The sequence below is a fragment of the Malaclemys terrapin genome, chromosome 9 (assembly GCF_027887155.1).
Source record: "Malaclemys terrapin pileata isolate rMalTer1 chromosome 9, rMalTer1.hap1, whole genome shotgun sequence".
Taxonomy (NCBI): domain Eukaryota; kingdom Metazoa; phylum Chordata; order Testudines; family Emydidae; genus Malaclemys; species Malaclemys terrapin.
Window position 1 is genome coordinate 43,882,897 of NC_071513.1, and position 26,908 is coordinate 43,909,804.

General features: G+C 48.4%; 1 protein-coding gene across 4 annotated transcripts in view; it reads left to right on the plus strand.

Annotated features, from left to right (window-relative positions):
• The first annotated feature begins 793 nt into the window (after positions 1 to 793).
• The window catches only part of ZDHHC9 (zinc finger DHHC-type palmitoyltransferase 9), a 47,310-nt gene continuing 21,195 nt past the window's right edge, over positions 794 to 26,908 (plus strand). The window contains exons 1-3 of one of the 4 annotated variants that reach the window (XM_054039682.1): positions 794 to 865; positions 1,344 to 1,494; positions 3,972 to 4,237. In XM_054039682.1, the coding sequence (XP_053895657.1) occupies positions 4,071 to 4,237 (167 nt within the window). In that variant the 5' untranslated portion in view covers positions 794 to 865; positions 1,344 to 1,494; positions 3,972 to 4,070. Of the gene's footprint in view, positions 866 to 1,340; positions 1,495 to 3,971; positions 4,238 to 26,908 lie in introns of those variants that run through there. The other 3 variants (XM_054039683.1, XM_054039684.1, XM_054039685.1) reach the window with 3 other exon arrangements.

Here is a 26,908-nt window from a genome sequence, read left to right on the forward strand (position 1 = left end):
ACCTTCCGCCACATTGCCGCAGCAGATAGTGATCGCGGCTTTTTTTTTTTTTTTTTTTGGCTGCTTGGGGCGGCCAAAACCCTGGAGCCGGCCCTGCCTGCAGACCCTTGAGTTGACGGCTCTGAACTGCATGGGGCCTGAGGCATGGTGCTCAGCCCAGAGCTTTGGGGGTCTGTTGGGTAACTTGGGCCCAGGCTCTTGGGCACCTTGAAGATGCAGACCAAGATCTCTGCCCCTCAGGCCTCCCACAGTCCGTAGACCCTGTGCCCCAACCCCAGACTCCTGCCCCCCATCCACTTGCCCCTATACCCAGGCCCCTACCCCCCAGCCCCTATGCTGCACTGCTTGGGCCTGTGCACCCCCATCCCCTAGGCTATGCCCCCCTGGCCCTGTGCCCCCTAGCCCCTGGGCTATGCTCTGGCCCTGTGCCCCCAGCCCCATGCCCCCCATCCCTGGGCCCGTGGCCCCACCCGTGTGCTGCACCGCCTGGGCTGCGGGCCCTGGGCCATGCCCTCCATTTCCTAGTCCCTGGGTCGCACCCCCGGACCCCTATCCTGGGCTCCCCCATCCCTTAGGCCGCGCCCACGGGCCCCTCATCCCCTAGCCCCTGAGCCGCACCCCCATCTCTTATCATTTCTCTCTCTAGGACCCAGTGATGTAGGATCGGGGTGGAGGTGAGAGTGACATACGTCTCAGCCAATAGGAATGTGTTCCAGGTGTTGGGGCGGAGCGTCAGGTCGAGCCGGGCCAATGGTAGCCGCTGCCGCGCCCCATCTCATCTGGGTGGCCCCTTCCGAGTCCGAACACCGGAGGGAGTGAGCGGCCCGGCCCGGCCTGTGGAGTCGGCAGCGTGACCGGCCGCCAGGTGAGGAGACTCTGGGGCCGAGCAGGTCGGAAGGACAGCAGCGGGGTGGGGGTGCGAGGCGGAGCGGCTCCTGATGCCTGAGGAGGTGTCACAGCTGGGGGGGGGGAGCGGGTTGGAGGAGAGGCGGGTGGGGATTACGGCTGAGGAGAGGAGGGGGGGTACGGCTCCGAGGGGGGGGGGTACGGCTCAGGAGTCGGCGGGTCACGGTTGGGGTGAGGGGAGAGGTGTCACAGCCAAGTGTACCCAGTTGTGTGGGTGTGTGCGTGTGTGGTTGGCTGAGTCTGGGGGTTGTGATTTGGCTCCTGGCTCCTTAGACGGAGCAGCCTGGCCTGGGGTGCAGCAGAGCTCCAGTCCCTGGAGTCCTTGGCTCAGGGCTTAGAGGCCATTAGAGTGAGGCCTGGAGTTTCCCGTTCCAGTGGAGCAGGCATTTGGCTCCCACCCCCACTCTCCGCTCCAACCATTGTGCTCCTTTCCTCAGGTGAAGGGCTCTGCAGGGGCCGAGGTATGTGCTGCCACTCTCCCTGCTCTCCTTTGGATCCAGCTTGCCTGGCGTGCGGTATCTATAGATGCCTCTGTACTGCCCTGTCTGGCTGTGCAGAAGAAAAGTCCAGAGAGCCCTGTGTGGTATGGTGGGTTGACTCTCCTTGTGAGCTGGGGAAGACAATAGTTCCTATCTCTGTTGTCTCACCCACCAAATCTGTGGTTTTTGTTTTGCTGTTTTTGTTTATTCCCTTTCTCTGTTTTTCTCTGCTGAAGGGGCTTTGTGCAAATCCAGGATCTGCATGTGTCGGAGTCCATGTGTAATGTAGCTACACAAATGGCTTTATAATTGTGCTCCATATCTTTAGCTTTCATTTAAAAACAAATTCTCTGCCCAAGATGAGTGTGTGAAGTGCTCCCTTCCCTTAACTGGGTGGGGGATGGACCTGAAACCTAATGATGGCAGCTTAAATGTAAACATTGTTAACTAACGAGATACACACTGACGCTCTGCTCGTTGGGGCCCTGGGTGCCTGGGACCCATGTAACGAACGCGTGCTGAGGACCTGTGGGATGGGCCGTCATTACGTGCGGCTCATGAGACGACTAATGGTCTCGGACACTATTCGTTGGTCCCGGGACATCTACGCAGAGCACGTCACCGGCCACCGCCAATACTGAGAGTGAACCGGGGAGACCTCGTGCACCCACAAGGGGGAAGAGACCTATAAACCCCCCCTGCTGGACTTTATCCCCTGAACCCACTGAACCTAACTGAATCCCACCACGTGAGGGTCACCCCATCCCCATTACCCAGACCACTTACTTATACCCATGACTGTCTCTACTTTCTATATGGGTGATAGACCCTCACCACTTGTCGGCTGTATCCTGATCCTGCCTGCCGGTTACTTCCCCACCCCCACCTCCCATTGGAGACATTGCAGTCTGTATATGTTATGTGTGCTGCCCAACCCCAAAACACTAACATCCCCCTATACTCTGTATGTTACCCCCAATGACCAGTAACTGATGCCTCAAATTTTCTGTATTTATTTTTCAAATTTTCTCTGCCACTTAATGTACTTAGCCAGAATGTCCACTGCAGTGAAAGATATTTGGGTAGGGAAGAGTCTAGTGCAGAAACTGCTTATTACTGAGATGAGAAACTAGAAGTTCCAACTCCTCAGAGTTACTCCTTCAGACCTTTCACAGGAGGCAGGGAATGAAGGGCTGCATCTTCTCCCACATGCTAAAGGCATCCCCCAAACATCTTTTACAAAGCAGTTTTTATTGGTAATATCAAAATAATGCTGCAAACTAAAAACTTGATGGTGATGTAAAACAGTAATATAATATATTTTTAAGAAACAGGAGGAGGATACTATAATGATTGTATTTTCATATTGAATTAACTATAAACCTCAGTTCTATGTTTATTTGAATCTGCCCCAAAGTGTCCAGGGTGCAACACCAATGTGCCCTGCAAACCAAGAGGCCATGTTCCTAAGAAAGTTGGGTGTGAGGCTCCTCTCCTGCAAACTTCAGGAGGGGGGTGCTGTGGTTGGCAGAGAATTAGAAAAGCAGTAGACGAGGGAAGAATGGATAGATCAAAGAAAATCCAACAGTTCCACCACTTATGTGTTTAGTGTGTAAATCTTTGTAGCTAAAGTAGCTTTAGCTATGTGGCGCACACCAGTCTTTATTTCCTCTATGCACCCTGCATTTTTAGCCAGTTGAGGATAGTTGTGATGGGAAGAGAACTTGGGGAGGGTCTTTGCTGCCTGAATCCACATGATTCATGCAACATATAATTTAGGTCTAACATGTTGCATGGGGTACAGGGTCTGAGTCATCTTAGAGGGGCCATAATGGACCCATGTTACCAGGAAACCCCACCCCAGACTGTAAAGTGTAAGTAGTGTGGTCTGCTGTCTAAGGTCCAGAAGGTGGGAGTCAGGAGACCTGGGTTCTAATCCAACCTCTGCAACTGCCTAACTATGTGTACGATCTTTAAGTAATGTGAGGTCCATGGCTGAAAGAGGGAAGAGAGAAGGGATGGTTTGATGTCTAGGGGCATGGGACTTGGACTTGGGAGATCTGGGTTCTATTCCTGGCTCTGTCACAAATTTCCTGCATGTCCATGGGCAAGTCACTTAATTAGTCTGTGACTCAGTTCCCTGTTTGCAAAATGGGGATAATACATCCCTACCTCCCAGGGATGTTGGATATAACTTCACTAACGTTTGTGTGATGCATGTGTATTTTAGTGATGGGGCAATATAAGTACCTAGACAAAGTGCAAGATATTAAGATTTCTCTACAAAGATATGCTGTGTGCCATGACCGCATGAGGGTGGATATAAAGGCGGAACTCCAGAGCTACAAAGGCTGTCCTCTCCCCATTAGGCAAGGCTGACAATTTCTGTCAGCTGCAGATATCCTGCCTAGAATGACTCAAACTGTGAGAGCTGGTTGTGTGTGGAGGAGCTGGATTTGAGGTGGTGGGAAGAATGTTGTGCCTCTAATTGTAAATTGAGCAGCTCCTTTGATCCATGTGCTGTTGGAGGGCACTGCTGCATAGCATCCAAGCCCATGGTGATGTCCTTGTCTCTCATCTCTTTAGTGGCCGTGGCTGGACTCTTGATGATGCTGTGTTTTTCAACGAGGGTGGAACAGAAGCTGGACTTCGGTTGGTTGCCCTACGCCCTGTGAAGGAGCAGTCATGTCGGTGATGGTGGTGAGGAAGAAGGCGATGCGGAAATGGGAGAAGTTGCCAGGCAGGAACACCTTCTGTTGTGATGGTCGCATCATGATGGCCCGGCAGAAGGGCATCTTCTACCTGACGCTCTTCTTAATTCTTGGCACCTGTGCCCTCTTCTTTGCTTTTGAGTGAGTTCATGGTGGGCTGAGATCCCTGCTTTTGGAGGGGTTTATGGGGCTGAACTGATTGCCATAATTTGAGGGCGAGGGAAGAAATTTGCCCCCTGTCCAAGGGGCTTGTGGGTTGGGATTTGGGTTAAGGAAAGAAGGAATTTCCTGCCAGCCTCAGGTTCTTTTTAGAACTAGCTAGTATATTGGGATTTTTGGTGGAGCTCACCAGATTAAAATCCAGTTTTTGCAGGGAACCTGCTGGGTTCTGCTCAATTTTTTCTGAAAGCTAGAAATCTCTTAGGGAGTCTCAATTTGTGACATCAGACCATTTATTGGAAAGATAGAACCAGTAAGTATGTGAGGTTTTGGGCTCATCAGGGTTGTGTCTTTGGTTGTGCATGACTCTGTATTACTGTGGTGGTACTCTTACGATTAGTATAGGCACAAAAGTTTTGCTGGTTTAAAAATGTCTCTTAGTTAAACCAGTGTAACTTGATTCGTTGTCATTGTATTTCTCTCTCCTCTCCCAAGATGGGAGTGTGCTGGCAGTCCAGTCTGGTGTGAAGAGGGTTGCTGGAGGTGCCACCTCATTGGCCAGTGTGGTGTACTGTGTCACGGTTACTGTGAATGGAGTGAAAGTTAGTTGGATCTATGTGGCCTGCATCCGGGAAGGAGACTTAATGGAAGAGGGCTCAGTTTGTGAATGGCTTGTGATTGTCTCAAGATTGTTACAACTCTCTGCTGTCTCTTGAGGGCTCATTTACAGCTGCTTTCTGGGGGACTAGCTCTGCTGAGCCTTGCCTCCTTCAGAGTATTTGTGATGCTGGTAGGTATCTGATTGTCCTGAATGATACTCTGGCTAACATGATGGGCTTTACAGATGTCTCTGAGCTGATGGGCCAGTGCATGCTTTAGAAAGCAGAGGAAGGGGACCTCTCTTGAGATCATTTTCTGCAAACAAGCAACATTGCCACTTCTAAAACCTGCTTGTTTGCTGCAGATGATGTGCAGTGTTTGGCAAACAAAATTTCCACTCTGGTAACCTAGGCATTTATGGCTTGCTCGTTCACTGGCCTTCTAGACATGTCACCCAGTTAGGTATCTTTTCTTGACTTCTTCCTCAAAACTTTACCTGAACCTGGCTTGCTCCTTTAGATAAGGGATATGGCTGAAATCCCTTAAGTGTTGAATGGCCTTTCTGGAACATCCTATAGAGAGATTTGCCAGGTCTCATGTGTCTTAGCAGTAGCAATGAAGGGACTGTCAGGTCATAGACAAGGTTGGACCTGTGAAACTAGGGTGACCAGATGTCCTGATTTTGTAGGGATAGTTGTGATATTTGGGGCTTTGTCTTATATAGGCGCCTATTACCCCCCACCCCCGTCCTGATTTTTCACATTCACAATCTAGTCAACCTATGTGAAACTGGCTTCTCTGCTTTGTTGACACTGTCTGTTTCTGTACAATGAGTGTAATGTAAGCATGACATTGAGAATCCAGACTTCTGAGTTCTAATCTTGGCTCTGTCACTGACTCAGCCTGTGTCCCTAGGCAACGATACTTACCTCTCCTTATTCATTTCCTCCCTGTAAAATGGGCTAAGACTTCCTGCCTTGCAAGGTGTTGTGAGGATGAATGAATGTGTATTAAGTGCTGCTGTTGTGTAAGTGCTTATCATGATGGATTCCTGCAGAGTCTGGCCAGCAGTGGAAGAGCAAGCCATGTTACTCTGCCTCGCACACTCTGCAGGCAGTCACTATTATTGGTGATGGTGTATTGAGGCCGATTGAACCAAGCTTATGTTTAGTATCAGAGGGGTAGCTGTGTTAGTCTGAATCTGTAAAAAGCAACACCTTTAAGACTAACAGAAGTTAGCACCTTTAAGACTAACAGAAGTATTGGGAGCATAAGCTTTCGTGGGTCAGAACCTCACTTCTTCAGATGCAAGTAATGGAAATCTCCAGAGGCTGGTATAAATCAGTGTGGAGATAACGAGGTTAGTTCAATCAGGGAGGCTGAGGTGCTCTGCTAGCAGTTGAGGTGTGAACACCAAGGGAGGAGAAACTGCTTCTGTAGTTGGATAGCCATTCACAGTCTTTGTTTAATCCTGATCTGATGGTGTAAAATTTGCAAATGAACTGGAGCTCAGCAGTTTCTCTTTGGAGTCTGGTCCTGAAGTTTTTTTGCTGTAAGATGGCTACCTTTACATCTGCTATTGTGTGGCCAGGGAGGTTGAAGTGTTCTCCTACAGGTTTTTGTATATTGCCATTCCTGATATCTGACTTGTGTCCATTTATCCTCTTGCGTAGTGACTGTCCAGTTTGGCCAATGTACATAGCCGAGGGGCATTGCTGGCATATGATGGCATATATAACATTGGTGGACGTGCAGGTGAATAAGCTGGTGATGTTGTAGCTGATCTGGTTAGGTCCTGTGATGGTGTTGCTGGTGTAGATATGGGGGCAGAGTTGGCATCGAGGTTTGTTGCATGGGTTGGTTCCTGAGTTAGAGTTGTTATGGTGCGGTGCGTGGTTGCTGGTGAGAATATGCTTAAGGTTGGCAGGTTGTCTGTGGGCGAGGACTGGCCTGCCTCCCAAGGTCTGTGAAAGTGAGGGATCATTGTCCAGGATGGGTTGTAGATCACTGATGATGCGTTGGAGAGGTTTAACCTGAGGACTTTAGGTGATGGCCAGTGAAGTTCTGTTGGTTTCTCTTCTGGGCCTGTCTTGTAGCAGGAGGCTTCAACCTCAGCCTGGACCAATCTACACAGGAGGTCCACTTCCTAGACACCACCGTACAAATAAGCGATGGCCACATTAAAACCACCCTATACCGAAAACCCACAGACCGCTATGCCTACCTTCATGCCTCCAGCTTCCACCCCGGTCACACCACACAATCCATCGTCTATAGCCAAGCACTGAGGTACAATCGCATCTGCTCCAACCCCTCAGACAGAGACCAACACCTACAAGATCTTCACCAAGCATTCTCAAAACTATGATACCCACACAACGAAATAAAGAAACAAATCAACAGAGCCAGACGTGTACCCAGAAGCCTCCTGCTACAAGACAGGCCCAGAAGAGAAACCAACAGAACTCCACTGGCCATCACCTACAGTCCTCAGGTTAAACCTCTCCAACGCATCATCAGTGATCTACAACCCATCCTGGACAATGATCCCTCATGGGCGGAAGTGGCTTTTCTAGTATCTCCTGACCAGACCCACACTAATGAGGGGTGTGTATGTTTTGAATGCGCATTTAATTCAGCTGAAGCATTTGTATGGTCACACATTAGTTGGAAGGTAAGCAAGCCTTTGCAATGCCTGGAATGGGGAAGTGTCAGATGTAGTTTTTGAGCCAGCAGTGCCTTGTGAACTTTGTCCTCTGCAGGCTGTCCCTGGGCAGAACCAGAACCCCTCAGCTTGGCTCTGATTAATGCTTTTGACTTGTGGGTTAATGTTTTCAACACTTCCCTCTTTTAGTGTCTTTGTCGTCCCAATCTCAAAAAAAAAAAAAAAAAAAAAAAAAAAAGGGTTAAATCCCAAATGCTGCTGTCTTGCTGCGTTTCTGGTCAAATGACTTGCGGACAGATCACCCCCGTTTGCAAAAATTCTTTGCATTCTTCTACTCTGAGGACCCGAATGTTCTCTCTGGAATGACACAGGAGACTGGCATTTGGGCTACCCAAAGTGTCCTTTTGAAATTGTGCTGAAGCAATGTAAGTGTTCACGGCAACTCCTCAGGCAATGACCTGATTGTCATTGCAGACAGCTCTGTGAAAATCTCCATTCACCATGTAGGGATGACAAAAAAGGCAATGTTAGGTTGAAAGGAATAGATTGAGATTCTGAAAACAGTATTGGAGGCCATCCTTTTGAGTGATATGGCATTGTAATATATTCAGAAATTGGGGTCCAGAGATGGGTGGCATGGGAATCCTTCTAACAAAGAGAGCAGTTTAATAAAGGAGAGAGAAATAAAAGGGGAAATGAGACTTATACAAACGCATGAATATGATAGAGAAGGTAAATTGTGCACTTGTATTTAGCCTTTTTCATAATATAGAAATTAAAGGACAGCCCACGTAATTGATAGGCAGTAATTTAAAAGCTGTTAAGGATGTAGATTTTTATATAATACATTGTTAGCCTGTGGAACTCATTGAGACCAAGCATTTAGTCAAATTCTTCTATTAATTTTGCTGTCATAGATTGAGAATATTCCCAGTTACATTAGGGAAAATGTATAAGGAATACAAACTTTCCTGCTTCAGAGGCTGGTCTTGGTAACTGTCATGTATTTTTTGTACACGGTAGGTTGCAGGGCTGCTACTAGCAGGTCAGGCTTCTGTACCAGCTATGGACTGGCCACAGAGCTTCCTTCCCAGAGAGAGACACTAAGGTCCTTCAATGTTCTGTGAGGTATGGTTGAGGAAAGCTTAATAAGGTGTTACACACATGGCCACCTTCTGTCTGAACAATATAATGTGTCTTAACATTCCATTACATTTCCCCCTTTAAGTTCTACATTCCTACCATTTACAAAATTTGCACTATCTTTGAAGTTCAGTATGGATCTCTGTTAAGTGTCTCTGAATTGTACTGGTTTTCTAATTACATTACCTGAATGCATAACAACTTAATCATCGGTCTGTCCATTAGTTGCAACAACTGGCAGTGGTAGGTTTCGAGTCCTTGAGACTTCTTGTTCTGTAGAGTTTGCTCTGTTGATTGCTCTTTCTGAGGGACATACTGTAGCTGTTGACAGTTTCTGTTGAACGCTCCATTGTTGGTCTTGATCTCACATGATCTGGGTGCTGAATTTTTTTCTTTACGACCATTGGAGTTGTCCATCCTTTTTATTTATTTATTTGCATGTGTAGGTTCCTTGAAGGCTATTAACAGATCCTCCAGAGGTCGCTTTCTCAGAGATGGGATACTGGCTTCAATGTCTCTCTAGTCTGGCAATTCCTGTGGTTACAGAGGGAGGCCAAAGCCTAGGGAAACACTGGGGCATTGCCTTCATTAGGGGAAAAAAAAGGAGTTAACTAACTCGAGGTAAAATAAAACTACCTTATTTTCACTAGGATTTTACCTCATTAATTACCGTCTTAGTTAACACAATTAAGAACTATATGTCTGCTGATAGCCCTCCAGGGATGCAGGCAGATAACCAGCCAGAAGACCAAGGTCCAGTGCAGTCTGAACTGAAAGACAGCCAAGGTGCAATAACCCTCTAGTATGGCACTCAAGGGCTGTGAGGGGTATAGGTAAAGGAGTGAAGTCTTCGATGGAGATGCCCAAGAAGCTAGTGCAACTTAGGGCCAAACCTGTATGGGCAGATCAAGATTGGGGGCACCTGGACATCAAAAAGGGGCCACCCCATTGGGAAAAGCCTTATCCACAGCTTGGGATATACCTTTTGTCTAGTCCCTGGGGTCTGCTTTTCATGTGCACAACCAGGACAACTACACTGAGATTGCCCAACTGTAGCTATAGTCCAGTCTGGAGGGCAGAAATCCAGATGCAGAAAAGGGCCCCTGCCAACCTGTTTGAACCAATATGGATTGATGGGAAGGCAGTTACTGGACTGGTGGAATTGGGGTATAGACAGATCCTAGTGAGGGACCAATTAGTTGGTTTGGTGACATCCTGAAAGAATAGGGTGGCTGACTGGCTGGCTACCTGATGAACAGCTCACTTTCACAGACAGAAGCATTTTTGGAACCATCAAAACTGGTGGGGATAGCGGAAGAGGAGGACTCTAGTGAGGGGACTTCCAGCCAAATCAGGGGACCTTCAACTCCCTGACTCTCAGGAGGCTAACGTTCTAGTCCAAAACACCAGGTTTGTCCAAGAGCAGTGAGCTGATCAGATGCTAAATTGGGCTGTGATGAATGGAGTGGTGATAGATCCCTAGTGGCTAAGGTAGTGGCTGTACTTTAAGGTCAGGGATGAATGGATTTACAGCCTTGAATGAAATGGGCAGATGGGAAGTAAGAACTCAACTCCTAGCCCTGGGAGTTAAAGACAGGAAGTCTTACAACTAGCCCATTCAATTCCCTTTGCAGGACGCTTGGGGAGGGGGAAAAAAAATCAGTTGGGTAGTGGTCCACATCTACTGGCCCAATATATGCAGAGATGTCTGACTACTGTGCCTCGTGCCAATTAGCCATTCTTCCAAAGCACCCCTTAGTTGAGGACCCTTTTGAGATAATAGGGATGAACTTCATGGGACCCCTGAAAAAGAATGCTGTGGGGATATCGGCACATGCTGGTCATCCTTGACTACGTGACCTAATATCCCAAAGCCACCCCCTTGCAATCTACAAATGCAGCTACCATTGTGGTGGAACTCATAAAGCTCTTTGTCCAGATAGCAATACCACAGGAGATCCTGACTAATCAGGGAACTAACATCATAGAATGTCAGGGTTGGAAAGGACCTCAGGAGGTCATCTAGTCCAACCCTCTGCTCAAAGCTGGACCAATCCCCAGACAGATTTTTGCCCCAGATCCCTAAATGGCCCCCTCAAGGATTGAACTCACAACCTGGGTTTAGCAGGCCAGTGCTCAAACCACTGAGCTATCCCTCCCCACATCATGTGCGATCTTTCAAGATCCTATATGGCTGGCGGTCACAGCGTAACCTAGATCTGCTTTGCAAAACCTGGGAAGAGCAAGGGCCACAGATAATGAACATAGTACAGTATGTTCACCAGCTAGGAGAAATTTAAGACTTTAGGACAGTGGTGTGCAACCTGTGGCCTATGGGCTGCGGGCCGTGAGCAGATGGTTACTGTCTACAGACGGTTACTGTAAACAAACTGTCTCTCGGCCCACCAGCAGATTACCCTGACGGGTCGCAGGTTGCCCACCACTGTTTTAGGGGTATTCACCAAAGAAAATCTGCTAAATGCCCAGTGGGCCTGAAAAAGCCTATGATTGAGGGGCCTGATTGCGGTGTTCAAACCAAGTGATTGAGTACTATTATTGCTGCCTAGCTCAGAATCCAAATTACTGGCCTATGGCAATGGTCATTTGAGGTGGTGAGACAGGTTGGCCCCAAGGTCCGGCAGCCAAAGAAAAGAAAGGAAAAAAAACAAAAAACCCACATATATACTTCCAGAATCATTTTAAAAGCGTGGAAAGTCTTCAAGGGGCTTCATAGCCCTTTATTCTTCGGATCCTGAATTAGGACCCCAGGCACCCTTGACCCAAACAACCAACCCTGTACAAATGGGAGAGATGCTTCAACCCAAATAAAAAGCTGAGGTACAGCATCTAGTTGACTCATTCCCCACTGAGTTCTCATCCTTACTAGGACCGGCCAACTTGGCATACCACCATCTTGATATGGTGCTGTGATAATGTGCCCGGGAGACTCCCTGGACTCTCCCCTGTATAATGTGGGACACAATTTGGGATGAACCACAGGCTATGCTTACCCTGGGAAGAATCGCACAGTGAATGGAGAAGCCCCCTTGTGTTTGTGCCAAAGCCAGAAGGCACAATACCTTTCTGCATTTATTTTTGAAAGATCAATGCAGTATCAAAGTTCAACACACATCCAGTGCCAAGGTTAGATGAGCTGTTGGAAAGTCTGGGAGCTGCCAGATATATAAGTGCCTTAGATTTCACAAAAGGCTATTAGTAAATACCCTGGACGCCAGGATCCTGGAGGGGTGTGTGTGAGGGACCTGCTTTTTTCACGCCCTTTGGTTTATATCAGTTAAGAACACTGCCCTTTGACCTTTGTGCAGTCGCAGTAACTTTCCAGAGGCCGATGGACAACATTCTGCAGCCATATAGACAATACACGCTTGGATAATTTTACAGCCAAGATTGGGTTAGCCATGTAAGACAGGTCTCAGCAGTTCTTTTGTCCCTCACAGTTGCAGGCCTGATGGCAAACCCAGCAAACTGTAAAGTGGGGAACTGCAAGGCCATATATCTAGGCTATACTATTGGAGAAGGCTGAGTATAACCACTGGTCAACAACGTCCAAGCTTTGGCAGCCTGTCCCAGCCCCGTGACAAACAAACAAGTATGGTGCTTCTTGGGACTGGCCTGGTATCATTGCTGTTTGTCACTGTTGTAGTTCCGCTCACATATGTTGTAAAGGTTGGATGTTCAAAAAAGGTTCAGTGGTCTGAGTCCTGCGATGAGGTCTTTAAGACACTAAAGGATTATATGGCTCAGAAACCAGTTCTTTATTAATCTAGACTTCTCAAAAAGTTTTATACTACAAACACAGGCCTCGGAGATAGAGCTCAGGACAGCTCTTTCTCAAGAGGTTGAGGGAGAACACCCATACTGTACATACGTCAAAAGCTGTACCCCAGAGAGAACCTATTCTGTCATTGAGAAAAAGGCCTTGGCAGTGAAATGGGCCATGGACTCCAAGGTATCGTCTGCTGGGGACCCTTTTTCTCTGATCATAAACCATTTAGGTGCCTGAACACCATGAAAAACACCAATCCAAGGATAAAGTGCTGGTACCTGTCCCTACAACCCTATAGCTTCCAAATATTCCATTGGGCTGGCGAGGTGAATCGAAATGCTGAAATTTTTAATGGGATGGTGGAGATCCAAAAACCAGCTAACAGCACTTTGCCCCCCAACCCCAAAGGTGTGTGGTGAGATGGATAAACTCCACAACAGATAGGAAAGGTTTAAGAAGGTGCGCTGGAGTGGCCCTACATATCTGCAAGTCATATCAAGAATGGAGGAGTTCAAGAGTGGGAAAGCTCAACTGAGCAGTGGGCAGCTCTGAGTGTATGTCTAAACTGTGAGCTAAGGATGTGATTCCTCTGCTTGTGTACATGTACATTAAAGCTGTTTGAACTAGCCTGAGTATAAATAGTAGTGTAGCTATGGTAGCACGGGTAGCGGCAGCAAAGGCATGGCTGAGCCGTGCTGAGTACATACCCACCGGTTTCAGGCTGGTTTGTACTCCGCACAGCTGACCTGTGCTTCCCACTGCCTGTGCTACCATGGCTACACTGCTATTTATACTCATGCTAGCTCAGTGTGTGCTAACATATGCATACACATCCCTATCTTGTAATGTAAATGTAGCCTGAGAGCAGGGCAGAGTGCTGGGCCTCCCTGCTCTCACGGAGAAGCCTGGCGGAGGACAGAGCCTACCCCCGCCTAAAAGGAGGCCCAAGTCATCTGAGGCGAAGGGGGCTATATCATATTCCTCTGCTGCTGACCCAGCCTGTGGCCCATCCATGTCCCCTCTGAAGGAAGAGAGGCCAGCAGCCCAGCTTGAACTGGTTGCATGTTTGTGTTTATTTTCCTACTCCTCAGTTGCTTTCCCCCTATGACTCAAGAAGGGGTGAGCATCCAGAGGGAAGCGGCTAGAGGGCTGAGGCTGCATCCCTTTTAAAGTGCTACTGGGCACCCCCACTTGAGCAACTGTACCACCCCCATCAACACTCCAAGTGGGTGCTGTTGAAGGACCAGAACCCTAACAAGCTAGTTCATATTGTCACTCATGCTGGGGGGAGGTTGGTAATGTGGGTACTGGTGCCTTTCATTACACATGCTCCCTTGTGTTGCTCCCCAGGTAACCTGGCTGAGAGTGTCTCTGTCTACTCTGTGTTAAAAGGAAATGCTTAGTGCACTCTTGTTTTCTGATACTCTGAATCTTGCACTTTTTCTGCCCTGTGTAATTTAGAAGCAACAGTGACTGGGCTGCATGAGAGGATGAGCTCTCCCATTGCTTGCTGTACTGCTTCAAACCTGAGGGGGGAATGGCCCTGACATTACCAAACACCCTCATTCTTCCTGTAACCATCTGACCATATACCCAGAGCAGATACACAGGCCTGTCTCCAGTGGGGAGAGTTGGTTCAGGCTCAAAGTGCGTATAGATAGAAGCTTGGCTTGTGGTGAACCAAAATGTGATGAAATGCTTCTCACTTTTGTAGCAGAAGGCTGCAATAAGTGGAGTTTGCATGTGGATCACTTTATGGATCATACTTTCAGCTTTGTGGCCCTTCTACTGAGGGTTTGATTTAATTCTCCATGTGTCATGCATTATTGGATGGTGGGGGGGAACCTATGGGCTTCCTCCTGTGGCCAAAATAATCCCTCTGACTTTCCCCAGTGAAGTAACTATATTGTGTAGCTGAGTGGATAAGGTATATTTCAAAGTGAATTCATATCCTGCTGAGGCGAGGTCTATAGAACTTGTCTTCATTCTCCCCTGCCCCCATCAATGAGATATAAGTGAAATCATGCCAGTATTATAAAGCAACAAACAAAAATCTGGTCTAAAATAAGCTGTTTCTGAATGTAGCTGTCTTTCTGCACGTCACTTCTTCATATGCCTGAATGCTTTCATTTAGCATTTTTATGTAGGTGGTGTTTTAGAGCCTTTGAAGGGCATGCTCCAAATTCGTCTCTGTCCCACATGTCGTGGTTACCTTTTGGCTTCTTCCATCATATTTCTTTTCTGTGGTGGTTCATCTATCAGTTGTTGCTCTGACTGCATTTCCGCTCAGCACAAGTACCCCAGCAGTGGTGCTGCAGCAGCACAGGCTTTAATGTGAGCTGCGCAAGCCGGCCTGGGACCCTGGGCGCTTACTTGAGTGGCTAGCCTGTCCTGAAGTCTATGCTGCCATAGCTACAAACCTACCAGTACCCCGAGCTAGACAGACTAAAGCTAGTTTGGATATGTATGTCTACTCATGCTGCCAATCGCACCTTGGATTGCACTGTAGACATACCTATGACTCCTATACTGAAATCATGCAGGGGAATTTGCGATTCTAGAGCTCACGCATCAACAAGGGATGAGAACCATGTTCTTAATAGAAACCTTGATATGAATTTATTAGGCAGAAACCAGCCTATCATCTGTGCAAGCTGTCACCTTTTGGGAATCCAAAATGAGACAGTGGCTTGGCTAAACAGAGAAAATATAAATCCAATAACTAGCCAGTAAACTAGTGTCTGGCTAGGTGTCCTAGAAGACCAGCTAGGAATCCCTCCAGTGCTTTGCAAGGAACTCTCAGACAATAGGAACAGACAGTAGCACACCGAAGAAGTGAGGTTTTTACTCACGAAAGCTTATGCCCAAATAAATCTGTTAGTCTTTAAGGTGCCACCAGACTCCTTGTTGTTTTTGTAGATACAGACTAACACGGCTACCCCCTGATACTTGACAAATACCGAAGACCTTCTCTGCCTTTCCTCTTCTTATTAGGGAAAGCAGTTCAAGCAATAAACCACTAGATGGCAACAGTGTAGGCTGTTTGGAGCTGGTAGCCACTGTAGAGGCATAGGTCACTCTGGCAGACACATCACCTATTATCATGGATCAAAAACAATCTAGGAGACAGGAAGTAAAGAGTAGGAATAAATGGTCAACTTTCATCAGGGCAAAAGGTTAGCGGCCGGGCCTCGAGTTTCCATGCTACAGCCTATGTTTAATATATTTACGATCTGGAAAGCAGGGGGTGAGCGGTAAGGTAGCAAAATTTGCAAATGACACAAAGTTACTTAGGTTAGTCAAGTCCAGAGAGGACTATCAGAGGGACCTAACCAAGGTAGGGGAAAGAGCAACACAATGGCAAGTGAAGTTCACCATTGATAAGTGCAAAGTAATGCACATGGGAGGGAAGAATGTCTGTTTTATACTTCAATGCGTCACTGTAGAATCTGAGTGCCTTCCATGTAAAATCAGAAGCAAAGTCCCTAGAGGACTTCATGGAATCTCTAGCACTTCTCCCTTTTCAAGTTCAAGACTCTGCTTGGTGGTTTTGAACTCTCACATCTTACATGGTTCTAAATTAACTGTATCGACTTTGGAAAGGGATCTGGCCATCACTCTGCTGAACGTGCAGCTGTGGTCAAAACAACAAATAAGCTGTTAGGAGGCATGAGGTATGGGATGAAAAGTAATACAGAGTATTATAGAGCAGTTATATAAATTAATGATGGAACCTCATCTGGATTACTATAAGCAGGGCTGGTCACCCCATCTCAACAAGGAGACTGCAGAACTAGAAGGGGTTCAGAGAAGAGTGATGAGAATGAGTAGGCATCTGGAAAAGTGCAGGAGAAGAGATTAAAAATATTGGGGTTGTTTTCCTTAGAAAGGTGATGATTAAGAGGGATCATGATTCAAAATATAAAGTAATGGTCTAGAGCAGCGGTTCTCAAACTATGGGGCGGGCCTCCCAAGGGATGCACAGGAATGTGCTAAGGGAGGCATGAGCTGTGGGCCCCCCCTTTTTGAGGGGAGGAGAGAGCTCTGGCTTGGGCTCTCCTTCTTTCTCCCCCCACATCCCTTACCAGGAGACAGCTTGGGCTCAGGCTCTCCTTCTTGCACGCCCCCTTCCACTACCAGTCCCTCACCTGGAGGACGTGGCAGGGCTCCAGTTGAGGTGCCAGCTGTCAGCCCCAGGGTGGCAGCAGCAGTACAGACGTAAGGGTGGCAATGTGGCTTTTCACATTTAACGTTTAACATTGCCACCCCACCCTTACATCTGCACTGCTGCTGGCGCAGCACTGCCTTCAGAGCTGGGCACCTAGCTACCAGCTGCTGCTCTCCATTCTGCCTGGGCAGCAGTATATTTACTTGTTTTGGCAGGGGAGCGTAAACAGACACACAAAGAGTGGGGGCCGCCTGATCAAATAAGTTTGAGAACCACTGGTCTAGAGAAGAGATATCAGGAATGTTTGCTCTCCCTGTCTCATAGCACAAGAACAAAGGGACGTTAAATAACTGAAAGTTGGCAAGCTTAAAACTGATAAAAGGAAAGACTTTGTCCTACGTTGTGTGATTAGACTGGGCACTCACTGCTACAGGAGTTCATTGAGGCCAAGAGCTTAGTAAGATTCAGAGAGGGACTTGATGTAGAAAGAGGGTAGATACCATTGTTTTAAAAAAAATGTTTTTATTTAAACCTAATTTTTTAAATTTACATACATTTAAAAAAGTTATATCCTATGTTAAGTCAAGCTTACTATAATCTATTAAAATCACTTAAATAAAATTTTAATAAATCAAGCAGAACATGTTTACTGCTGAAGTTTTAAAGAAAGTCAAAGCGTTGAATTAGTAGAAGTTACTGGCTGAGCACCTGAAAACTAGAGTTTGCTGAAGTGCTACACCAGCTTTTGACAGGAGTAGTTTCTTCTGCAGGTGCAGAGAATGGTTCCTTCATTTCAGTTTATCCAACTAGTTCAGTTCAGTTGTTGAGAAAAGCATTGTGAAAACGAGGAAATACAGAGTTAAGGTAAAGGTCCATACAGTCTTAACTCCACCCTCCTGGAATTGGCGATAGCCACTAGCTGCATGAACTCCAATTGCATTCACGGTGTAGCTGTATTGAATGGTAGAGAAATTAATTGGAGCAGCTTGGAAGAGCTGTGATTGTGATATGAGGTGATCTGAATGTCTGTGGCCCTATGTGGGTATATTTGAGCCCCTCTCCTTGACCCCCTTTGTGTGTGTGACAGAAGGAAAGAGGTGCATCTGTACCATGAGAGATCCAGGATGTCCATATCAGCACTAAGCAACAGAGGGTTCTGTGGCACCTTTGAGACTAACAGAAGTACTGGGAGCATAAGCTTTCGTGGGTAAGAACCTCACTTCTTCAGATGCAAGAAGTGAGGTTCTTACCCACGAAAGCTTATGCTCCCAGTACTTCTGTTAGTCTCAAAGGTGCCACAGGGACCCTCTGTTGCTTTTTACAGATTCAGACTAACACGGCTACCCCTCTGATACATATCAGCACTGTGTCAGTAGCAGGGCACGAGCCTTCTTGCCATGGGGGTATCAGCAGTTAGTTGGAACATGTGTGGCCTGTGGGTTTATTGATAGTAAGTGAAAGTTCAATGTGTGATAGTATGTACATATGGGTAAAGGATTTGAAGGAGTTGTATAATTTAGGCTACTCCACGAAAAGACCCCCGCATCTACTAAGTGTATAAGTGTAGGGAGCTCCTGTTCAGTACAGGGCAAAGGCAGACTGTGAGTGTGTGTGTTCTGGGCTTATTGGGACATTGCTCAAAGAGGGAAGAGTTAAGGTTGCGTGGGTGTGCACCTTGACTCTGTACTTCCTGGTTTTCATAAGTTTGAGTTTTACTGACCTAGACGTTCTGGAAGGGCATGAGCTATCACTGGGCAACCTTCATTCTGCATTAACAAATTCTTTTGCCATTTAATTTCCTAATTTTTTTTTAACAAAGAGAAGGGTTGGTAGGAGGTAATGGTCATGTAGGCAGTTGTAGTTATCATGTAGGAATGCAGCCCAGATGTTTTTGTGGCCAGGTGATGATAATACCTAGATCTTACTTAAGGCTAGTAGCCTTAAGGAAGGAAACATCATTATTTTAATTGTAGAAATGTGTGAACTGAGGCACAGAGAGATGAAGTCTCTTGGCCAAAGTCATCCAGCAGGCCAGTGTCTGAGACTGGGACATGGGTGGTTGGATCAGGAGTTGGTAGCCAGGAATCAGAGCCCAGGATCGCAGCTGGGGTCAGAGATGAAGAAAGAAGTCAGGAATCTGAGCCCAGGGTTAGAGCCAGTAACCTGGAGTGAGGCAAGGCTGGGGGCAGGGCTGTGTCAGGCACAGGAAGAGGGCTGGAACAAGGTGGGAGCAAGGCTGGGACAAGCAGGCACAGGAACTGTCACAGCCATGGGTGAGTGCTTTGAGCAGCTGCCAAACTGCTTCTGAAGTGGAGAGCTGGTTTGCTGACTTCCACCCAATCAGGCGGTGTAGACAGTCAGGCAGCCTACTACAGGCTAGCTGCACTCATTAGGTTGCCCGGAGACTGGCTCTGCTGCAGGACCTGATTCCTGACAGTACTCCCCCCACCGAAGGGCGCCTGCTAGGAGCCTCATGGCCCGTTTCTCGGGGTACTGCCAGTGGAACTCTCAAATATGTCCAGGGCATGAATATTCTCTCCCAGTTCCCAAGCCTACTTTCCTGGATCCTAGTCTCCTCAGCCTACCAGTTACTGGAGGCTTCCCCTAACTCGCCAAGAGTCAAGGATTTGGTGGACCAAGTACTCCTTCTGTCTGCAGACCTGTGTGTGGTGAGTTGATCAATTTGGGTATAGGATCCTGTTTTACAGCTTTAAAAGGTGAAATGTGAAAGATGGGTGGATTTTCAAGGACTCTGGCAGCTGTAACCTGAAGGCCTTTGGGTTTAACCGTTCTTTAATATTTTAAAGAGCCCAGGTATTGGTAATCTAGTTTGGCAGATGGGCAGAGAGCCATACCTTGTCCCCTATGGCCAGATTGGGGCCACCCTAACAGTTTTGGTCTGCCTGGTGTTTATAGGCTTCATTGGTGTACTGAAAGTATTCCTTGATCTCCCGGGATAGGTCACTTGGTATAGGATGGATACTAGTTCACAGCAACTGGCACTGGGGAACTTACCAGTAAGTCTGAGAGGAAGTGGGGGTGAAAGCCATAGTTTGCAAAGAATGGGCTATGTTGGACTGAGGTGTGGATTTCATTGTTAACACGCAAATTTGGTGTGGCACGGTAGGGGGAACCAGTTGTCCTGGTGGTAACTCAGAAAGCAGCAAGGATACTGTGCCAAGTTTTGACTCTCTGTTTGCCCATGAGTCTGTGGGTGATAGCTGGGTGAGGCACGGGATTCAATGCCAAGGAGTCAGAATGCCACCAGAATCAGGAAATGAGCTGAGGTTCCCAGTCCTATACAATATCTACTGGTAACCTGTGGTTGCAGAAGACATTGTCCAGGACAAGCCGAGCCATCTCTTATGTGGTAGGAACAGTAATGGTATGGAATGAAGTGTGCCATCTTTGGTAGGAGGTGGGTGGCAACCAGGATTACTGTGTGCCCCTGAGAATGTGGCAGTTCTATAATGAAGTCCAGAAGTCCACTGATATAGTAGACCGCTATGGAGGCATTGGCAGAGGCTGGAGGAGACCTAGGAGTTTTGATGGTGCAGTCTTGGTTCAGGCACAGAGGTTGCAGGACCTTTTATATAAACCTTGATGTAAGATCATTGGCCTGGCCACTAGAAGCAACTTGAGATCCGATTCCAGATCTAGAATTGGCCAAAATGGCTCACAAGTGGCAAATCATAGCATGGCTTCCCTTCCTGAAGCCTAGGTTGTCCCTTCAGAACATAAATACAACAGTTGCGACAGAGTTCTGTTGTTGGAACTTGGCGTTAGGTCTGGTACCTGCATAATTCAGGGTCTGGCAGATCTGGGTTGCGAATGGGTCACCAGGGAATGGAAGGAGGATGTCAGACTGTTGTTGATCATTCCATTGACAAAGTTGGACACCATGAGCATAGTGGAAGAGAGCTCTTCACCGGGTTTGAGATATTTGTCTTTGCGGGATAGAGCATCTGCCTTCCTGTTTCTTGTCCCTGGGCGAAAGGCTACCGCAAAGTCAAAGTGAGCAAGTCTGGTGTTGGTTAAGATGTTTAGTAGTCTGTAGGTATTCCAGGTTCTTGTGAGCTGTCAGGAGTTTGGACTAGGATTTGGGCTCCCTCTAGTAGGTAACTCCACTCCTTGAAAGCCACTTTGATAACCAGTAGCTCCTGGTCCCAAATATCATAATTTTTTTCCTCCTGGAGTTAGCTTTCCAAAAATAAAAGGCTCAGGGGTGGAGATGGTTGTGGGAGCCCCCATGATAGATAAAACTGCACCAATGGCAAAATTTGAGGCTTCTGCTTCAATCCTAAATAGTTTAGTGGGATCTGGGAGAATCAGGATGGATGCTGAGGTGAACATCCTCTTCAGCCAATCAAAGGCTGACTGAGATACTGTGGACCGGGTGAACTGGTTCCCCTTTTGCGGGGGTGTCATTATGGGTGCAACCAGGCTAGAGACTCGCCTGTAGAAACTGGCAGATCCCAGGAATTGCAGCACCCCGTGTACACCCTTGGTTGAGGCCCAGTCAGATATTGCAGCCACCTTATGTGGGTCCATGGTGAGTCCCTCAGGCATGATGAGATAGCCCATGAATTTCGCCGTGTCCTTATCAGACTTGTATTTCTTAAGCTTCACATAGGTATGGTTTTGGCAGTCTCTCCAAGACTGTGCAAACATGATGATTGTGGAGATTCAGAGAAAATGAGGATGTCATTCAGCTAAGTTTGAGTTTGGAGAGGGAGTGAATGCACCCCAGGAAACCTCTGCTCCTGGCTAGATGTCAATGGGCTAGATGTAGCTGCAATGGGGTGGTAGGGTGTCAGCTTTTTTTTTTTTTTTTGTCAAACCTGTCAACATAATGTTGATATTTAACAGGGTTTCTGGGGGCCCCTTCGGATTGTCTTTGTGTCTCTGGAGGATTGTGTAAGCTGCAAAGGGTTGCTGGTCCCAGCTCGGCTCTTGGCAAACAGGATTGTCAGCAAGACGGGGAGTCAAAGTATACTGTGCCTGATCACCGATGGATGCCAGATGTCAGAGCCAGGTTACCTGGAGTGGGGCAGGAACAAGGCTGGAACTAGGCAGGAGCTGGACTGGGAACAAGCTGGCACAGGAGCTTTTGCAGTTGTGGAAGAATGGTTTGAGCTGTTGCTGCTGGGTTTAAGATCTGGTCGTCTGACTCTTTCCACCAATCAGTCAGCCTTCTACAGGCCAGCTGTCCTCTTAGAGTTGCCTGGTGACTGGCTCTGCTGCAGGCTCTGCTTCCTGACAATCCGTGTCAAAGCTGGGAATAGAGCCCAGGTTTTAGTAGTCCCAGTTCAGTGTTCTCTCTGCTAAGTCACACTGCTGCTTGTGTTTCTTAAGTGCCCCCCAATCCTGCAGGTGTATGGCTATACTACGGAGACTATACTGACATTGCTATGCTGCCCTAATCCCTTAGCATAGATCAGGGGTGGGCAAACTTTTTGGGTCGAGGGCCACATCAGCATTGTGAAACGCTATGGAGGGCCGGGTAGGGAAGGCTGTGCCTCCCTAAACAGCCTGGACCCTGCCCCCTATCCGCCCCTCCCACTTCCAACCCCCCCCCCACCCGCTCCCTGTCCCCTGACTGTCTTGACCCAGTAAATAGTCTGGGGGTGAAGGTCCTGGAGTGGTTTCGCTCAGGTCCTTCCTGGCACTCACCCCACATTGGCAGTTCCTAGCTGGGCTTGTGTCTCCGCTCTGGGTGTCGCAACCTCCATGGTTGCTGCATTGCTAGGTTCTCTCCCCCCTCCCCCCCCGCCCCCACCAACAGGATCAAATTTGTGAGAGTGGAGTTGTGACCTGGACCATGGGATTGCAGTCCTACCCGGACTCCTGTCGTCATGGAGGCAGGGCCAAACCTGAGTGGTGCTAGGACTCCAGAGGTTGCAGTGTCTGGAGCAGGGAGGCGAACCCAGCCGGCCCCATGGGACACCCTTTGAAACATTCTGGTGACCCAATTATGGGTCCCAACTCACAGGTTGAGAAACCCTGTGCTTGTGCATGCTCCAGTTCTGCCTGGCTTCAGCTCCCCACCCAGTAGGGTAGGGCTTCCCCAGACCCCAGCTCACATGGGGGCACGGAGAGAGTTCAGACTAGTCCAGAAAGGCAAAGCCCCTCCAGAACCAGCACACATGAAGAGTGGGCAATGGAGTGGGTCAGAATCCATAGATGGGCAGGGCCACCCCAGATCCTGGCATAAACACGAAGGCTTAGGACCCCCCAGATTTTGGCATGCACACTGTAGAGAATGTGGGGCTGCGGCACGCCTTGCCCCTATTCTCCCCCAGTTCCCCTGCCACTCACTCCCTTGTCTCCTTCCCATGTCCCTCCCCAACCCTTTACCTCCCATAGGGCAGGTCTACACTTACTTCCTGGTCCGGCCGTAAGCAATCGATCTTCTGGGATCGATTTATCGCGTCTTGTCTAGACGTGATAAATCGATCCCGGAAGTGCTCGCCGTCGACGCCGGTACTCCAGCTCGGCGAGAGGAGTACGCGGCATCAACGGGGGAGCCTGCCTGCCGCGTCTGGACCCGCGGTAAGTTCGAACTAAGGTACTTCGAATTCAGCTACGTTATTAACGTAGCTGAATTTGCGTACCTTAGTTCGAAGTGGGGGGTTAGTGTGGGCCAGGCCTTACTTACCTGTCCTTATTTATTCTCCTCATTGCAGCCACATTGCCTCTCACCCCATTCCCTCCCACTCCTCTGCCCCATAAAATGTCACTCCCTTCCCAGCAAGCATTCACGTTTAATTCTTTTCACAAAAACACTTTGATTACATGCCCCAAAAAACAAACAAAAAAAAACCTTGCTGGAGAGTTTTTAGTAATATGTCCTCGAGCCTTTTGCCCAACTTGGGGCTTGAATTGACACTGGCTGTGTGAGTCAGGTTCGAAGGACTGCTGCTTATCCCCTTGACCCATCTAGTTGGTGTGAAACTTTCAAGACTACAAACCCTGATGGGCCCCTCTGTTCAGGCATGCTCAATGTAATTGGTTTGGCGCAAGGACCCAGGTCTAGTGCGGCAGACTGAAGACACTCACTCAGCCACACTGCCTTTTGGACTGAATGTGCCAAATCTGTGCTTGGCTAGTCTGTCTGTAACCAGCAGACTATCCTTTCCTTCCAAAGCCAGGTGCAGGGGTCTGGAATCTCAACCTTCTACTGCGGTCTAGCAAATAGTTATGTAAGGCACTTGCAAAGTACATTTAGCCCAGTGGCTCTCAAACTTTTTTTACTGGTGACCCCTTTCACATAGCAAGTCTCTGAGTGCGACCCCCCCCCCATAAATTAAAAACACTTTTTTATATATTAAACACTATTATAAATGCTGGAGGCAAAGCGAGGTTTGGGGTGGAGGTTGACCGCTCGCAACCCCTCGTGTAATAACCTCGAGACCCTCTGAGGGGTTGCGACCCCCAGTTTGAGAACCCCTGATTTAGCCCAGGTGGTAAGAGAGGCTGTGGTGTAGATCTGAACGTGCGTGTCAAATCCTGCTGTCAAACCATGTCGGGAACATTGTGGTTCCATATCAAATAATTTCCATATTGCCAGTTCAGTTAAAGTTGCATTGAAACTTCTATTTAAAGTCTTCCCCCAAAAGTCAGATCAACCTTAACATTGCTAGGTCAGGGGCTTGACACAGGTGCCACAGTATCCCTTCAGGCAGAGCTACAAATAGAGTCCAGGTCCCTCATATCAGAACAAACTATTGTCTGCTTAGCTTTCGGAGAGGCAGCATTGCTTAGGCCAAATGTGTGTGTTCAGCTAAGCTGCTACAAATGGGCTACTCCTGCGTCTGCAAAGCACTCTGAGACACACAGGTGAGACTGCCTAACTCAGGCCTGGTCCACACTAACCCCCCACTTTGGACTAAGGTACGCAAATTCAGCTACGTTAATAACGTAGCTGAATTCAAAGTACCTTAGTCCGAACTTACTGCAGGTCCAGACACGGCAGGCAGGCTCCCCCGTCGATGCCGTGTACTCCTCTCGCTGAGCTGGAGTATCGGTGTCGACGGCAATCACTTCCGGGATCGATTTATCGCGTCTAGACAAGATGTGATAAATCGATCCCAGAAGATCCATCGCTTACATCCGGACCAGGAAGTAAGTATAGACGTACCCAAAGAGTTGCATGTGATGACATTTGTGTGTAGGGAAAGAGAGGAACTGCAGGAAGAAAAAGGATGGTCAAGGCATTGGGCTAGGATTCAGAGCTAGGTTCTGTACTGATTCCTGCCACAGGCTTCCTATGGTATGATACGAGGTCACGGACACTAGAATACATGGAGGTGGCTGCTAATTTTTCCTTATTTATTCAATGCCTCAGTTTCCCCATCTGTAAAAATGGATCATATGTTCCACCTCACAAATGGTGTAGGTTCACTAATATTTGTGAAGCACTCTGATACTGTGCTGAGGGGGGCCATATAAGTACCTAGTTAGATCATTGGCCCCTTTTGTGAGCCTTTGGGGGCCACCCCAACCCTCCAGCCTTGCACTCATTAGGGACTCACCAGCCGTTCTGAGCCTTAGGAGCAGTGCTGCAAGTAGAAATCATTTCTTGCCGGTACTGCCCTCATGGGAGGGACACAAGGGGGGCCACGTGACTGCCCCACGTGACCCTCCATGTGACTTCTCCCTGCCCTGCCCCCAGCCCGGGGCCCCCACTCTCTCCCCGTCCCCTCCAACACACACCCTTTGTATATACAAACATCAACATGCTTAACTACTCACTTTCCCCCAAATATGTAGTATTTGGTCTGTTTATATGGAATATGGGAGTTGGGTGAGGAACCATTTCAGCATATGTATGACTTCTTAAAAAACAAATTTGAAGTAGAACTATATCCTAAACTGCTTTATGGTATTGTACCCAAACGTTGCATTTCAATGGGAGATGCAACTTCCTTTATAGCGGTGGTTCCCAAAGTGGGGTTCGCAGAACGTTTCAGGGGGTTCGCAAGAAAAATTTCATTAATGGTGCCCAGAGGACTCTGCTGGGACCTGTTGCAGGGCAGACAGCCCGAGCCCCAGGGAGAGTGGGCAGTTTGAGCCGGCAGCCCGAGCCCCTCCCCTGTCAGCGGGGGAGCCGGCAGCCCGAGCCCCAGGGAGAGCGGGGCCGGACAGTTTGATCCAGCAGCCCGAGCCCTCCTGTCAGCCAGGGAACCGGCAGCCCGAGCCTTGGGGAGAGCAGGGCTGGGCAGTTTGAGCCGGCAGCCCCAGCCCTCCCCTGTCAGCGGGGGAGCCAGCAGCCCTGAACCCCAGCACTCCATGCAGGGTGCAGGTGGCAGCTCGGATCCCTGTCCTTGTCAGGCAGGGGAAGTTTGCATCCAGGGCAGTCAGCAGGGGGCCACGCTGAACGTGGGCGGTGGTCCAAGCTAATTTGTCCCTCCCAGGGCACCTTCCTCGGTGGAAGAAAAGCTGTTTGCGAGCCAAACCAGCCAGAAGCACGTTGTAGCCAATGTAGGAGTGTTAAGGTGTCTCAGGGTATGTCTACACTACGAAATTAGTTCGAATTTATAGAAGCCGGTTTTATTGAAATCGGTTGTATACAGCCGATTGTGTATGTCCACACAATAAAATGCTCTAGGTGCTCTAGTCGGCAGACCGCGTCCACAGTACGAGGCTAGCGTCGACTTCCGGAGCATTGCACTATGGGTAGCTATCCCACAGTTCCCGCAGTCTCCGCCGCCCCTTGGAATTCTGGGTTGAGATCCCAATGCCCGGATGATGCAAAACAGTGTCGCGGGCGGTTCTGGGTACATGTCGTCAGGCCCCTCCCTCCCCCGTCACAGCAACGGCAGACAATAGATTCGCACCTTTTTACCTGGGTTACCTGGGTTACCTGTGCAGACAACATGGAGCCCGCTCAGCACAGCTGAGCTCACCGTCACCATATGTCCTCTTGGTGCCGGCAGACGTGGGACTGCATTGCTACACAGCAGCAGCTGCTAACTGCCTTTTGGCGGTAGACGGTGCAGTAGACTGGTAGCCTTCATCGGCGATCTGGGTGCTGGCAGCCGTGGGGCTTGCCTTTTGGCAGTAAATGGTGTATTATGACTGTTAGCCGGCCTATTACAAGTCGGGTCATCGCACATTAGTAGAGTCTTCCCTGAGCAGCAGCTCGTGCAATAGGCCTGAAGACCATCGTCATACACCGCCCCGTATTTGCTGCCAAGCACCCAGAAAGATGCCGAGGGCTATCAGTCACGCTGCACCGTCGTCTTAAGATGTAAAAAATAGATTTTCTCTGTATTCATTTGCTTCCCC